This window comes from Notolepis coatsorum, assembly GCF_963971535.1.
Source record: "Notolepis coatsorum genome assembly, chromosome: 5".
NCBI classification, from domain to species: Eukaryota; Metazoa; Chordata; class Actinopteri; order Aulopiformes; family Paralepididae; genus Notolepis; species Notolepis coatsorum.
The window spans coordinates 92,789,064-92,805,512 of record NC_140169.1 but is presented as its reverse complement, the minus strand read 5'-3'; the positions used below and the strand labels follow the sequence as shown (position 1 = coordinate 92,805,512).

The 16,449-nt window shown below is 45.7% G+C and overlaps 1 protein-coding gene across 2 annotated transcripts in view; it reads left to right on the top strand.

Annotated features, from left to right (window-relative positions):
• trim54 (tripartite motif containing 54) overlaps positions 1–16,449 on the top strand; it is a 36,007-nt gene that overhangs the window by 2,373 nt on the left and 17,185 nt on the right. For both annotated transcript variants that reach the window (XM_084314782.1, XM_084314783.1), the window contains exons 2-5: positions 2,433–2,611; positions 4,319–4,499; positions 14,594–14,689; positions 14,829–15,062. In XM_084314782.1, coding sequence (XP_084170908.1) covers positions 2,433–2,611; positions 4,319–4,499; positions 14,594–14,689; positions 14,829–15,062 — 690 coding nt within the window. The remainder of the gene's footprint in view (positions 1–2,432; positions 2,612–4,318; positions 4,500–14,593; positions 14,690–14,828; positions 15,063–16,449) is intronic.

The window sequence follows — 16,449 nt, the reverse complement described above, 5'->3', positions numbered from 1 at the left end:
CGCCTGCTCAGCGAAAGGCAGGAATTGGTGAAAGCAGCGTGACCTCCCACGCGTTACACTTCACCAATGAGAGTCCTCGCTGCCAGGTGAAAAAAGAGTCACTGGCTGTCTCCACATGTGTCGGAGGAAGCGTGCGGATTACTTCAGGGTTCCCTTGTACCGACCAGTAGGAGAACATGCGCACAATGACCAGGTAGGGGAGGGGGGGAACTGGCACAACGACTAAATTGGGACGGGGAGGAAAAAAAGAGAAAATTGGAGAAAGAGAGGATTAAAATGTATTTTTTTAAATGTTGACCTTTCAAATGAATGGAAAATCACGAATGATGCGCATGCATTTAATATGACGTTATTATATGACTTCTCTCTGCATCCCCAACTCTGACTGACTTCCCGCGTCCCTGAACAGACAGAGTATGGAGTCTCTGAGCTTTACTTTACAAACAAATCCAGCAGGAACAAAGGTACAGCCACTCCCTTAAGTCACCTCCTAATTACCTCGCATTACCACCTAATCAGTGTCCATTCTGAGGTGAGACACCTCCATCTAGTGTCCACCACAGTTTACACGTTTATTACTTCATAATAAATTAAAACAATTGAATGTGTTGCATTTATTCCCCCCCCACTCTACTGAAAATATACTGAGATACATACCGAACAGTGACTTTTGTATACAGTTACACCCCTAGCGTGTGTGTGTGTGTGCCATGTTGTCCAGGAGAATTACAACAACCTGTGGAGCATCGATTGCCTTCCGGTCTTGCACGCTTGGTCAAAGGTCAAATTGTGCAAAATCGCATGATCTACTCAACCAATGTAGGGGGGTAGCTGAGAGGATTTGTCTAATGAGCAGTGAATGTGATTGGTTGAACAAGCAGCACTATATCAAATACAGCCGACTTTCTTGCAGCATGCAAGAAAACGGTCTGACTTAATTTGGCTTAGACTTTTAATTCTAACTTAGTCTTTTTAAACCAGTCTGAAAGAATCTTGGAATTCAGACTTGATATATCTGCATCATGGCGTTGCTATTTCCAATCCACGGTGGAGTGGACACATAAATCAGAGACGGACTAATCATCAGAACTGTCCAACAAACGGATACTCCTCATTGAAGTTTAAGTACAAACCAAACATAGATGGACAGACACTACGGATCAATGCAGCCGGACCCTAATGGCTGTTCACATTCACATGGACATTCTGGAACATTCCAACTTTCTGAGTCTCGTGCACTGAACATGAACACACATAAAACAATAGTGAGACACCAGGAAAGGCCCTGTGTGGTTCTATATAGTGACATCACACTATAAGGAGTAACTTTGCTCAGAGTATATCAGCTACAGTACAGGCCAGTAATGGCCTTTAGAATTATACAAAGAGGTTGGGTCATTAGAAAACCATTTCCCTCCTCACCACTGGGAGACGCAACGTATTTGAATAATTAGCGTTGTCTCCCAGTGCTGAATACGTTCTTTGAAAACAGAGGGGCCCCGTCTTCTATTCCAGCATCTCCTCTGGTGTGTTTTGTTGGCTATAGCAACGGGACAAACCAATATGTACCCGTGTTGAAGGATCATCATGCTTAGATAAACATCTGTGAGGTTTTCCTGTGTCCAGAGAGGTTGTATGACTCATTCTGAGGCATGGGGGAAGGGTCTCTCTCTCTATGATTTTAAATCGGCCACATGGTATAATTTGAAATGTTGCTATGATGACATGTGAAGGAATTGAGATCACATGAGATCCACATCACAAGGATTAATTTCACACGTGACATTCATGTAGTTCTCCCTTTTACTCACTTGGGCTCAAATGGACTCAGTTTGAGTCAAATTTACTCTGCGAAATTTACTGTGTATGTTTACTGTATCTACTACAGTATGTTTACTATGTCTACTATGTTTACCACATCTACTATATCTACTATGTCTACTGTATCTACTATGTTTACTAGTTTATTTTATTTTATTTTATTTATTTAGCACATTATTTTAAAAAGACAGTGCTAGGAGGGAACGAAACCCAAAGGGCTTGTACAAAGTTCCACCCCATCTCATTGTCCATAAACAATATGAACGAAATACATGTAAACATGGTCTAGAAGATAAACTACAACACAGGATCAGAGACATAAGGCAGACACTATAGCGAAAACATGGAAGATTGACACGAGTCAATAACAAGAACATTTTTTTATAGAAAATTTTAGTACAAGAGGGCAAAGGAGGAGAATAACATATTAACAGTATATAATGAGGAAAAAGAAACAAGCAGCCATACAGTAGATGTAACACTGTAACACAGGAGTAACTTAATGTGATGGTGATTTATGATGAAATTCAATTAGATTACAATTGTTTTTTAAATATAGATAAGGACCTCATAAGGATAATGACTTACCCTTTAACCCCTCCTCTAACCAGGCAGCCAACTCGCTGTGGCAGTCCCACGGCTCGGCCAGCATGGTGTCCACTGCTGGTCGTTTCCGCTGTCCCTCGTGCCGCCACGAGGTGGTGCTAGACCGCCACGGAGTCTATGGTCTGCAGAGGAACCTGCTGGTGGAGAACATCATAGACATCTACAAACAACAAGAGTCATCCAGGTTTGAGACACACTCATTGCGTGAAGATGCGTGCGTGCGTGCGTGCGTGCGTCCGTCCGTCAGTCATTCCGTTATCCAGTCATTCCTGTTTTTTGACCTGTAAAATCTGTTAAAGTCCGACATATTTAAATATCTCTGGTCATAATGTCCTGTGAAAAGATGTTTTAAACTCGGCAACAGAGGGGAGAATATCAAGCTTTAAGGACTGTTGGAGTTCATTCCATGAACCAGGGGCATCATACTGTAGCAAAATGCAGATTTACCCTCTTCAGAGCAAACTCAGGGGACCTTAACTCATTCAGGGCCGAGGATATTTCTCATCTTGTTCTAGCTAGGCCACGCTATAATAAAGATAGGAGTGCGTCACATTGTTTGTAGAGCTATATCTATATTCTATATTATAGCTATGGATACAATACTATGGTCATTTGACAGTAACTATCTTCTGTCCAAGATGCAAAAAATTATATTTTTTTTCATGAATACGTTTGCACGTTATCCCGTGGTGAATATAAGTATAATTTCGGAATGATCCGGGCTAATTCCTGGGAGGCTGGTTATAGGGCGCTACGTGAATTATACTGAAAAGCATTGGCGTTTCATCCCTGGACACGCCAAATAGTAGTACTGAATTTAGAATCAGTGCTTGTGTTACACTGATGTCACATTACCATATATAAGATAAGATAAGATATTCCTTTATTGATCCCCTTGGGGAAATTCAGGCATCATAGCAGCATGGGGAAGGAAGGGCACAGGTAGTAAAAACAAGCAGTGTAAACAATATAACAAGTCAATATAATTAACTAACTAATGTGGCAATTCCAGGTGTAGGGGTGGCAGAATAAACAACACACAGACAGGTTGCAGTTCCCAAAATCATACTCTTTATTTTCTATTTAAATAATGATCGCTTGCTGGCGGTAATCTGTCGGCCGGGCGGCGTCTCCGCTCTGTGGCCTCTCGCCTTGCGCTGCTACGGGGGACTGAGAGGAGGCTCCTCGGCTCCATTAAGTCCCCCCTCCCCAACAGGCGCACCGCGCCGTGATTCGATAATCACATAATCACTCCTGATGGGTTTTTAGTGACAGGTGCGTCCGGAAGCGGACGCCCAAACATGGGCAGCGCCCAGGGGTGGCTTGGGGTTGCCACACTAACTAACTGAAATATACAGTATTCACATAAGGTGCAGTATGCATAAGGTAGTGTTATTGTCCTTTTTAGGTTCCTAGTAGTTGTAGTTGGATGTCTGGCAGCAGTCCCTGCCCACTGTTGTGGAGCCTAATGGCCGCTGGTATGAAGGACGGGAGCATGTCTATGTTCCCCAGGTCCTATGTTCCCCGGGTTCTATGTTCCCCGCTTTGATTGATTGATTGATAGGAAATTTTAGACCACCAGCCCTGATTCCAAACTCTAACCTTAACCAGTTCGAAAGAGGGCCTACGCTTAACCGTTCGAAACAAGGCGGACATTAATAATTAATAAAATAATACAAATTAATAAAATGTTCAATCTATTAATCAATCAAAGCGGGGAACATAGAACCCGGGGAACATAGGACCCGGGGAACATAGGGATGATCCCTGAAGGACTGGCCGAGGCGGTTAGTTGAGTGTTGTATGAGGCTGCCTGGTCTCAGATCAGAATTTCACCAAATATTACCAAATTGGAGTGTGAATGAAGCGGGACCTTCCTCCACCACTGCAGGCCTCTGAGCATGAAGGCAGAGCCGCAGCAGCAGCAGCTGATGTGTGAAGAACATGATGAAGAGAAGATGAACATCTACTGTCTGAGCTGCCAGACACCAACCTGCTCCCTGTGCAAAGTGTTCGGTCAACACAAGGACTGTGACGTGGCTCCGCTCAACACCATCTACCTGAGGCAGAAGGTATGAGGGGGAGAGAGAGAGAGAGAGAGAGAGAATTTTGAATTTTAACAACACTTTATTTATAAATCATTCCAGCATTACAACAAAAAGTGTTACAGTCAACTGTATAACACTCGTCTTTCTTTCAATAACAATTTGACCATACATTTTTAAAAGCACAACAACAACAAAACAACAAAAAGAAAACACCACCAACAACAACAAAAACAACCACAACAAAGAAAAAACTCAAATCAGCTCAATTGCCAACACCAACTCATCTTCCATTACAGAGCACAACACTCCTTTATGTGCCCATATATCAGTGAACTGATCTAGGTTGTTCAATGCTCTATAATAATTAAAATCTATGCTCAGTCTGGCTTTGATCATTTTTCTGAACAGACATACAGCATCATGATCCAAGATCTGTCCTATCTTATTCCTCCTACTGAGATACACAGCCATCTTTGCTCTCCCTAAAATGAAATTAAAAAGATGACACTTGCTTCTTTCCCTTCTACAGTATTTAAAACCTAAAATGTACCTCTCTTTCGAGAACACCTCTTCACCGGACTGGAAAAGTCTCTCTAGTAACCCTAGCAGAGGCAGCAGCCTGGAACAGTCCAGAAAACAGTGGAAAACTGTTTCCCTTTGCGCACAAAAAGGACAGTCATGTGAGACGTTAGGGTTCAATATGGAAATAAAAGAATTGACAGCCACTATACCATGTAAAACCCTCCACTGCAGATCGCCAATTCTTTTGAATAACGGTGGTTTGTACAGTGCTCGCCACTCTGGTTTCACCTCATCACTGAGACCAAGGTGCGCTCTCCAGGGAGTGTCACCTCTCCCGTTGAGCTTCTCCTTGTTGAGAACCTTGACTAACAGTCTGTACAAACATTTTCCATCACCCTCATCAAAAAACACACCAGAAACATCTCCCATTGCTAAAAGAGGCCCTGTGCAATTTTTTAAATCAGGCTGCAGCTTAAAACTAGGAAACATATCCTCATCACTAGGATGAAGAAACCCGTTTTTAAACTCTGTCAACATGCAACGTTCTATCTCACTGAGCCCCTGCTTCCATTTTCCCAGCATCATGCTGACCGTCCTGATGGATTTCACTCCCAGGCGTGAAGCAAGAGCAGCAGCATTGTCCATGTTCGCTCCTGTCAATTCCACAACATGGCCCAGTGTGGTGATCTTTGACCTGCAGAGCTGCCCGGAAAATGTCAGACCTGGCCCACCAGCTACGTCAAAACGTGCTCCCAGCACAACTGGCTCCTTCAAAAGCCAGAACAGTAATCCAGCGGTCCTTTATCAAACAAACTCCATGTTTTAAAAAGTACACGATAAAAAACAGGCAGAACATTTAAACGAGCACCGCTAAAATCCATCAAAAACAGAGAGTTCGACAGTCCCAGCCCTCCAAGCTGTTGCAGTATGGCACAAGCCACCGGCCTCCACACCAAGTCTTTTGGTCCATAAAAAAGTCTCTGAATGAACTGGAGTCGAAAAGTTGCACCCCTACTGCACAGATGCACAAGACCCTGCCCACCCTCCTCCTTGGGCAGGTACAAAACACTCTGGGGCACCCAGTGCAGCTTGTCCCAGAAAAAATCTAAAAAACAAGCTTGAAGTTTAGGGAGAAGGTCTATTGGGGGATCAACACACATCAGACGATGCCACAATTTAGAAGACACTAGGTTATTGATTACCAGAACACGGCCCCTATACGACATGTTTGGCACAATCCACTTCCATTTCTTTAAACGGCCTTGAGCTATTTCCAGTACATTTTCCCAGTTTTTCCTTTTAAAAGTCTCATCCCCTAAAAACACTCCCAGATATTTGAAACCTCCCTTTTTCCAATGCAGGCCCCCTGGTAAAGTGAGTCTGTTGCACAACGTACCCACCATGATTGCTTCGCTCTTCCCCCAATTGACCTTAGCCGAGGAAATCAAAGCAAAACGTCCCACATTTTCAACTAACACATTGATGTCCTCTTGTTTATTTATAAAAATAACCAAGTCATCTGCATATGCTGAAAGCTTAAAAGGTGCAATACAACCAGGGACACTTACCCCCGAGATGCCTGCCCTGAGCCTGTGTAGCAGGGGTTCAAATGCCAGGGAATACAGCATTCCCGACAATGAACACCCCTGCCTAATACCCCTCTGGATTTTAAAAGGAGCACTCAAACCACCATTAATCTTAAGCACACTCTCAATGTTACTGTACAAGGCCTTGATCTTGGCTATGAGACCTGGGCTGAAACCAAAGGCCTCTAGAGTTTTCCACAAGTACTGGTGTTCAACCCTGTCAAAAGCCTTTTCCTGATCTATGGAAATAAGACCAGTTTCCAAACCCAATGCACTAGAGATGTCCAAAAAATCCCGAATCAGAAACACATTGTCACTGACCAACCTGTCAGGCACACAATAGGTCTGGTCACGATGGATCACCTGCCCCATTACCTCTCTCAGCCTGGTAGCTAGCACCTTGGAGAGGAGCTTGTATTCTGTACACAAAAGTGAGACAGGTCTCCAGTTCCTGATCTCCATTAAGTCTCCCTTCTTTGGCAACAGTGTGAGTACTGCCCTCCAATAAGACTGTCTCCGAGCACCATCAGGAGATCTTCTCCCAACACTGCCCACATGGTCTTATAAAACTCAACAGGTAATCCGTCTATACCCGGAGCTTTCCCATTTTCCATGCTCTGCAGGGCAGTATGGAGCTCATCAAGAGACACATCCGCCTCCAACTCTGCACTGGACTCTTTCTCTACCTTTGGTAGGCCTTCATAGAAACCATGAGATTCCTCTTGCTCCTCTCCAAGTTCAGACTGGAAAAGGCTACTATAAAAACCCACAGCATGCCTCCTGATGTCAGTGGACTCAGACAGTATCTGACCTGTGTCTGAGCGCATGCTGTGGATGAGCCTCTTCTGCCCATTCTTGCGCTCCAGACCGAAAAAAAAACGGGAAGATGCATCCATCTCTGAGATGTTTCTGAAACGTGACCTCACCAGAGCACCCTGTGCTGAAATACCTAACAGGTCAGCCAGAGCAGACTTTTTAACTTTGAGAGCTCCAATATGGCCTCGATCTCCTGTGGATTCTGCTAGCTCTTGAAGCTCCTCCACATCAATCTCCAGAGCCTTCATAGACCTAGCGATATCCCTAGTAACATTTAGAGTGTACTGTTGGCAGAACTGCTTAATTTTACACTTCCCCACATCCCACCACTGCTGTAGTGAGATGAAACTGGCCTTTGTCTGCTTATGAACCTTCCATAAGAAGGTAAAAGCGTCCACAAAATCTTTATCAGTTAAAAGAGACGTATTAAAATGCCAGTAAGCACTTTGTGGCTTTACACACTTGATAAAAACAGAACAGTACACAAGAGAATGGTCAGTAAAACCAACAGGGGTTATATAACAATTATTAAAAACACTAAAATGGTGTTTAAAACAATAAAACCGATCAAGTCTGGCCAAAGATAATAAATTATCTCTAGTGTGAACCCATGTGTATTGCCTCTGCTTTTGATGCATTCGTCTCCACACATCACTCAGCTCATACGTCTCAATCACCCTAGAGAGACGACTACGAGATGCAGAGTGAGGCTCTTGATGGTTCCTATCTAAAACGGGGTTAACAGTACAGTTAAAATCCCACACCCAAAGCACTTCATAGTGTCTGAAGTTATATAAATAGTGTAATCAAAGTCATCCACTCTAAAATTCATGGATAAATTCAGATAACTTTTTTCATTTTTTAAAATCATGAAAACCTGTCTTCTGAAAGATAACACATGCTTTAACAGAGGGGATCTACAACCCAGAGAAATCATCTTCACTGGGGAAACTATCTGTCCGTGTCTAGCCAGTTCCCTTTCCAGGACCTCATTTCTGATGAAAGGAGGAACATTGGAAATGATTATTCTTTGTGCAGGACTTACTAGTGGAAACACGGGGGTAAAAGTGTCTTTGATTACCACACCCTGCTCCACCACCAAATTCACTTTATCTACACAATCCAGAAAAATTACAACTGCATTATTCATCCGCGATGCAGATTTCACGCTATCATGACCCACAATAGCCCCGACCGCAAGCCCGCACTCTTCTACGGTACAATTCAGTCCCGGGGAGAGCTTTATAGCGTGTCTGCGCGTCAGACGCTCCAAACTCATAGCTGCTGCGGGCGGCATACCGACCAGCAGAACTGGTGGCTGCTACTCGCTCCAAAACACACCAAACGAACAACACTGACAAAAGACAAACAAAACGTACATATATAATAGACACACAGATAGAAGATGGAAATAACTTTCAGAAAGTTTTAACTCACAGTCACGCGAACCGCTCAGTCAAACTCGCCCGCTCCAACACACTCGCTCCGAAACACACGCATGCGCACAGAGAGAGAGAGAGAGAGAGAGAGAGAGAGAGAGAGAGAGAGAGAGAGAGAGAGAGAGAGAGAGAGAGAGAGAGAGAGAGAGAGAGAGAGAGAGAGACTTGTGTGCGTAGACTGCGTTACCCTCTGTCGCAGTGATCTCCTGGTTGTTCCCCACCTAGGTTATCCAGTGGCGTCGCGTGGGTAAAATAACAGGGGAAGCCAAAAAAAATTATTAAAAAAAAATTAAATATTTTTATTAATTTTTTTTTTTTTTTTTTTTTTTAAGTCAAGCAGTCACCATGTACAATACAGTACGGCTCAATACACACAATTGTATAAGGGGATGCAGACCAGAGAAAGACGTTTGTCTTGTTTACATCAGGGTCATTAATACTGCTGGAGCATTGGTGAATTTTTGGTCCGATTTTTCCTTGCACGATTTTGCGCGCCGCGTGGGAGCAAATTCGAGACACATATTCGGTTGCAAAAAGGTGTCCCACAGTCTCCTCTATGGCCGTGAATATTTTCACGCGGATCGGAATCACGGCGCGCCCGTGGGACACTTTTCCGTTTCGGCGAGTTTATTCCACGCTTTCTGTTTTCCTTTTCTAAGCATTTTCGGGGCTACATGTGAATGAGTAAAAGTTGCGGGACGCCCAGATGTTTCCACGATAGAAAGCTCGCGTGGATCCCATAATAGGCTCACTTAATACAGCGTTTTTAAAATCACGCGACATTTTCAGGGTCGCGAGGCGACCTTTTCCCCTCGTTTTCGATGATGGAAGTGATTTAGGAAAAGCTTCGGCACGCCGAGAGGTCCCCGTGGATTTAATCTCGCGAGGATCGGGGCAATATTCGGCCCGTGGGAACAGTTATGGGTTAATACAATGTTCAGAGTGCAGAGGGGAAAATATGCTGAGTGTCTTCCTCACAGCCCCGTTTTAAACTTTTAGGGTGTGGCAGTCAGCTCGAATCTGATTGGCTAGGATCGGATTTGGACTCTATAATGCTGGAAGCCTGGAGAAAGAGACCTACCCCCTGCCTCTCTCCTATACTAGCTGCAGTGAGCACATTAATTTGATATTAATTCATATTTTAATATTAGGGAGGCATGGCTTCCATAAGGATTCGCCACTGTCGTGCCGACAGTGTGTGTGTATCAGTGGACAGAGTTTGCATGGCAGGCCATCTTGTGAAAACACACACACACACACACACACACACACACACACACACACACACACACACACGCTACGATGGCGGAGAAAAAAACATCTGATTAACCCAATACTGGTAAAATAGAATCCTTACCTCACATCAGATGTTCTGCAAAAAGATTAATCCAATTCCTGATCGCCATTCCAAATATTGATCGCGTTTATTGATCCAACGTTATAGTCCAAAACACATAATCGACCCTTCTCCCAGCCTCCCCAGTGAATGTGGTAACACGATACTGCTTGCCCGAGAAGGGAAACCCCGGACTGGAGTTTTTTTCTGATGCACAGTCCCATCCAATCCAATCCAATGATGGGCAATACCATCCGGGAGACAATAGGCGGTGGTATTTGCCCTTTTCGAGCTCAGACCCATTCCCAATGATAACGATAATGAATGGATATCGCTAATAAAAGAAATAACGATTAAAACCTGAGTTTTCTCGGGTCTTGGCACGCAACGCATGGCGAGTTAACCCGACTAATCTCGTGGTTGGCCCTGAATTAGTTAATGGGGAACTATCTTACTATTTCTTTCAATATTTGGGCAATCATTGTTTTGTATTTTTGTATTTTTATTTTTTATTACCCCCCCCCCCCCCCCCCCCCCCCTTCTTTTTCCGTTTTTCTCCCCTCCCAATGTTAGTCGTTATGCCAATTCCCAATCCCCTTCCTGGTCGTTGCGCACTTGAAAGGGATAACCTGTCCCTCGTAAGTCCTTGAATTGATATAGTTATGGACCAGCGAACCAAAGATTCACAGAACGACAAAGTTGTATTCAAACGGAGTCTTTATTGCACAGAGAAGAAGAAACCGTCCGCCGCCCTCCACGGGGCTCCCTCTCACCAGCATCAGAAGAAAGAATACCCACATTACATGACATTTATACCCTCTTGGACAGAAGAGGAGGGGAGGGGTGTGTGTGTGTATGTATCTGTGTGTGTATGTATGCGTGTGTGTGTGGTGTGTGTGTGCTAGTCTGTGTGGTGTGTGTGTCTAAGTGCAAGAGTTAATGGATGTTTTCTAAGGGGGCCATCTGGTTAACATCCATCTAATGGTTCATGATATTCATGACAGTTCTCATAACAGTTGGTGTGTATCTGTGGGTATGTGTTTGTAGGTGTGGGTGAGCGCTGTGTGTGTGTGTGTACGTGAGTGTGTGTGCGTGTGCGCGTCGGAAGAGGAGGATGTGTGTGTGAGGCGCGCGTGTGTGTGTGAGGAGGGAGCCACAGACGATAACCCAATCAGGATGTACAGGGGGCCCTGTGTGTGTGTTAATGGGTGTGTGTGGAAGGAGCCTGCCACGAGGTCAGCAGGTCACTCAAGCTAGAGAGAGACACGGACTGAGAGACGCTCATGGGGAGACAATAGGTGCACAGATACATAAGATATTGACAACAAATATTACTACATCAATGAACTAAAAAACGATCAATCCCCCTTTTGACGTTAAATCAATACGTCAACACAACAGTTCATTGATGGATCTGTACCCGTCGATTGTCAACCATTACACGCATCACATCTAAACCAGACGAGATGAACAACTCCAAGAGAGGAGAGAGAGAGAGATAGAGGGAGGGGGGGGAGCGGGAGAGAGAGAGAGAAGAAAGAGAGAAACACAGATTTTGCAACTTTTTCAGACAATACACGTAACCCCTGTTGGACCCCCCTTACTAAGGCACACGCAACGTCTATCAGGGCGCTACCTTCCCTCTGTTACAGTGCACCGCCCATCCTGGGTCGGCCCCGTCTTCTAGAGGGCAAGGGCCCCTTCCTGAGCTGGTCCCCGTTCCAGGGTGCGGTCCCCTAGACAAAAGTGTCTCCTCTGGTCTGCTGCCTCCTCAGTGTCTCTGGACTGTCCTCTCCACCTCTCCTCAGCTGGCCCACCATCTCCCCAGCTCTGCCTCCAGTGTCTCTCCTGCTGCCGTTTCCTCCCTCCTGTCGTAGATTATCTGCGTGTCGTAGATGATCTGCCTGTCGTCTATGATCTGCGGTGCCTGGCTGCTGTCGATGATTTGCGGTGCCTGTCTGCGGTGTTCATCTCCGGCCTGTTCTCCGTCTCCTCCTTTCTGTCTCCTGGTCGAGGGTCGTCTGGTGCTCTCGTCACGGACGTCTGAGGGGCTGCTGCTGGTATCTCACCCTCTGGACCTTCTGCACCGTCTTCTTCCCCGTGTCTTCATTCATCCTCGTTCCGTCCTTGGTTGCAGCTGGCCCACATCAATTCTCACTGGAACCTCCACTTGAAAGGGATAACCTGTCCCTCGTAAGTCCTTGAATTGATATAGTTATGGACCAGCGGACCAAATATTCACAGAACGACAAAGTTGTATTCAAACGGAGTCTTAATTGCACAGAGAAGAAGAAACCGTCCGCCGCCCTCCACGGGGCTCCCTCTCACCAGCATCAGAAGAAAGAATACCCACATTACATGACATTTATACCCTCTTGGACAGAAGAGGAGGGGAGGGGTGTGTGTGTGTGTATGTATCTGTGTGTGTATGTATGTGTGTGTGTGTGTGTGTGGTGTGTGTGTGCTAGTCTGTGTGGTGTGTGTGTGTGTCTAAGTGCAAGAGTTAATGGATGTTTTCTAAGGGGGCCATCTGGTTAACATCCATCTAATGGTTCGTGATATTCATGACAGTTCTCATAACAGTTGGTGTGTATCTGTGGGTATGTGTTTGTAAGTGTGGGTGAGCGCTGTGTGTGTGTGTGTACGTGAGTGTGTGTGCATGTGTGCGTCGGAAGAGGAGGATGTGTGTGTGTGAGGCGCGTGTGTGTGTGTGAGGAGGGAGCCACAGACGATAACCCAATCAGGATGTACAGGGGGCCCTGTGTGTGTGTGTTAATGAGTGTGTGTGGAAGGAGCCTGCCACGAGGTCAGCAGGTCACTCAAGCTAGAGAGAGACACAGACTGAGAGACGCTCATGGGGAGACAATAGGTGCACAGATACATAAGATATTGACAACAAATATTACTACATCAATGAACTAAAAAACGATCACACTCGGGGAGCTCCAGTAGCTCACCGCGTACCTCGAGCGCTATTTCGGCGCCGGGGACAACCGTGCTCGTCACGGATCTGGGGTAGCAAGTTCGATTCCCGGACAAAGCCGTAACTTTCTCAGAGTGTCTTCCCCCCATCTCTACCCCCATTCAACCTGTTTCTGTCGGTCATTCTTGACCAGAGAAAAGCGATAAACGCAAGAAGAGCCAGCGGAATGGCCAAAGTTAAATTTTTTTTTTATAAATATCACACTCTACCCCCTACCGTCGGTCTGGGAGGGCGGAGACTATTACATGCTTCCTCCGACACATGTGTACCCAGCCCACCACTTCTTTTCACCTGGCAGCGCGGACTCTCACTGAGAGAGTGTAACGTGAGGAAGGTCACACTACCTCTCTTAGATCCTTCCCTCGCTGTGCAGGCGCCCCGACCGAACTGTAGGAGTCGCTGTCCACAACGACCCAGACCCACCCACCGGCTTCCCTCCCGCTGACTCTGCCAATCGAGCCAGTTTGACGGCCGGCCAAGCCGGAACAACGCTGACAGCTGGATTCGATACCAGTGTCTCTTGCGTTGGTGACGAGCGCCTTGTCCGCTGCGCCACCCAGCCGCCTGTTTTGTATTTCTAATCAAGTACTCTAAAGCAGCATTTTTCCACTTCAAGATTTCAAGCTGTTTTAGGCTGGGCTCCAGTCCAGTGACAGTCACCCACACAGCGTGATACATACAAGAGAGAGCAATAGAGAGAACGAGCGAGCGAGAGAGAGAGAGAGACAGACAGAGAGAGGGAGAGAGAAAGAGAGAGGAGAGATGCTCAGAGAGCGCGCGTGTCTTTCCCCACACACACACACACAGTCGAGTTTGTGTGTAAATGCTCCGAGACAAGGGAGAGAGAGAGAGGCGTCCCGAAAACACACACACGCAGTCGAGTTTGTGTGTAAATGCTCCGAGACAAGGGAGAGAGAGAGAGGCGTCCCGAAAACACACACACGCAGTCGAGTTTGTGTGTAAATGCTCCCGTTGTTCCGTATCCCTCTCTCCCTCTCTGTCGGCACCTGCGCCACGTCAACCCGTTTGAGGAAGTGTCAGTATTTCCACTCGCTCTGTTGTTGAGTGAATGGTTGAGTGTGCGCTACAAACATAGAGGGGGCGAGTGTTATTATGCAGATGAGAATTCTTGGACGTCCGAAGTACGCTAAGTTTCAGATGACCCAGTTCAGTGAGGGAGAATCTTGTGAGATGTGAATTGGAAGAATGCGCCAAAATGAGAATTAGAGACATAGACCCCATTGATACAAACCCACATTTAGAAAACAATGCTAAACACTGGAAAGGGCCATTTATAAGATAGTTCCCCTTTAGGTCTGTCATGCTAAAGTATCTCTTTAAATGCTTGTGTGACACCCAGTCCTGCACTTTTTCACATTCAAGTAGGATTAGGAGGTGGATTGACATGTATTCTACTGCATTATGATTGGCTGCAGACGGAGTTGAGTGACGGCATCGCCATCTTGGTTGCCACTAACGACCACGTCCAGGCCCTCATCTCTCAGATGGAGGACATCTGCCAGACTGTAGAGGTTAGAATCTCTCTCACACACACACAAAAACCTGACTGAATCTCTCTCACACACACAAAAACCTTCCTTCATTCCTCCCTTCCTTCCTTCTTTTCTTCTTTCCTTCCTCCCTCTCCTCCCCTCCCCTCTCCTCTCCCAGGAGAACGGGCGTCAACAGAAGCAGCAGCTAGCGGACCGTTTTGACAGCATGGTGGCCATCTTGGATGAGAGGAAACAGGACCTGGTGGGTCTAATCGCTAAGCAACAGGACGACAAACTCCACTATGTCAGATCCCTCATCAGTTGCCATGGCGATCACCTGGAGACAGCAGTCAAACTGGTGGAAACAGCAATCCAGTCCATGGAGGAGCCGCATATGGCTTTATTCTTACAGGTACAGAAAATCACATTCACTTTATACACCCTATCACTACCTTACCTCCCCTATCACTACCTTACCTCCCCTATCCCTTATCCCCTATCACTACCATAATACCGATACACCTTATCACTACCCTATCCCTATACACCCTATCACTACCATATCCCTATATACCCTATCCCTACACACCTCATCACTACCGTATCCCCCCTATCACTACCATATCCCTATACACCTTATCACTACCCTATCCCTATACACCCCATAACTACCCTATCCCTACACACCCTATCACTACCCTATCCCTACCTTATCCCTCCTATCACGACCATATCCCTATACACCCTATCACTACCCTATCCCTACACACCCTATCCCTACCTTATCCCTCCCTATCACTACCCTATTCACTCTATCACTACCCTATCCCTATAAACCCCATCACCACCATATCACCACTATGCTCGTATGTACCTTTGTACTGTGCTTGCAATGGGCACATTTGGAGCAATTTGGAGACAAAGATACTATACTATGTTCACTAAGCCAGATAGCAGAGCAAATAACAACTGCCTTACTATTGCTAGCTAAATTAATCACAAACTAGAACACAAAGGCAGGTTAGGCAATAACTAACGAAAGTTAGCTTGCTCACAATGTTCGTTCTTCTATGAAAACTGTGCTTTACACATGTGCTCTTCATCAGTAAGCGGTTCCGGTCTGGTATCTAGGGCTAATGAGGTTGTGACACTTTTGTCATTGTCTCTTCATTTTCTGTAGCTGGACTAGCTAGTGTGGATATTCCCAAACGGAATAAATAATGCATCTATAAGTACAAAACTGTTTACCTAGTGTGGCAAGGTTGGTAAACTCACTCCTAAGTTAAATACCACTTCAGGTGGCGGAATGGACTGGTGTTTAACACTGTGTGCCTGCAGTACTAAGTGACCATTATTATCCCTGTGACAAAGATGTAAAGGAGGGGGGGGGGGGGGTTCATTCAAGATTGACAGACTTTGAAGGCTTATATCCCATCCGTCCTTCCTTCCCTTTGGAGGAATTTATTTTTTATTTTTTTTAAGATAATTTTTTTGGCATTTTATTGCTTTGTTGGACAGACCCGGCAGAGAGGAAAGATAGGAGAAGATATGGGCGGACATTTGGCAAAGGTCGCCGGGTCCGGGAGTCGAACCCGGGACGGCCGTGTTGCACTGTTGCGTTACGTGGTGCGCCACTCTGGCGCCCCCTGGAGGAAATTTCACAGTGTTTATTGCCACTGCCAATCTGTTCACACCATCACATTTTATATTATATTCATATATATATTGAAAGTGAGTGCGTGTGTGCATGCACACATGTTTTTGTGCGTGTCCACATCCTCAACACACAGGGCTGAAAG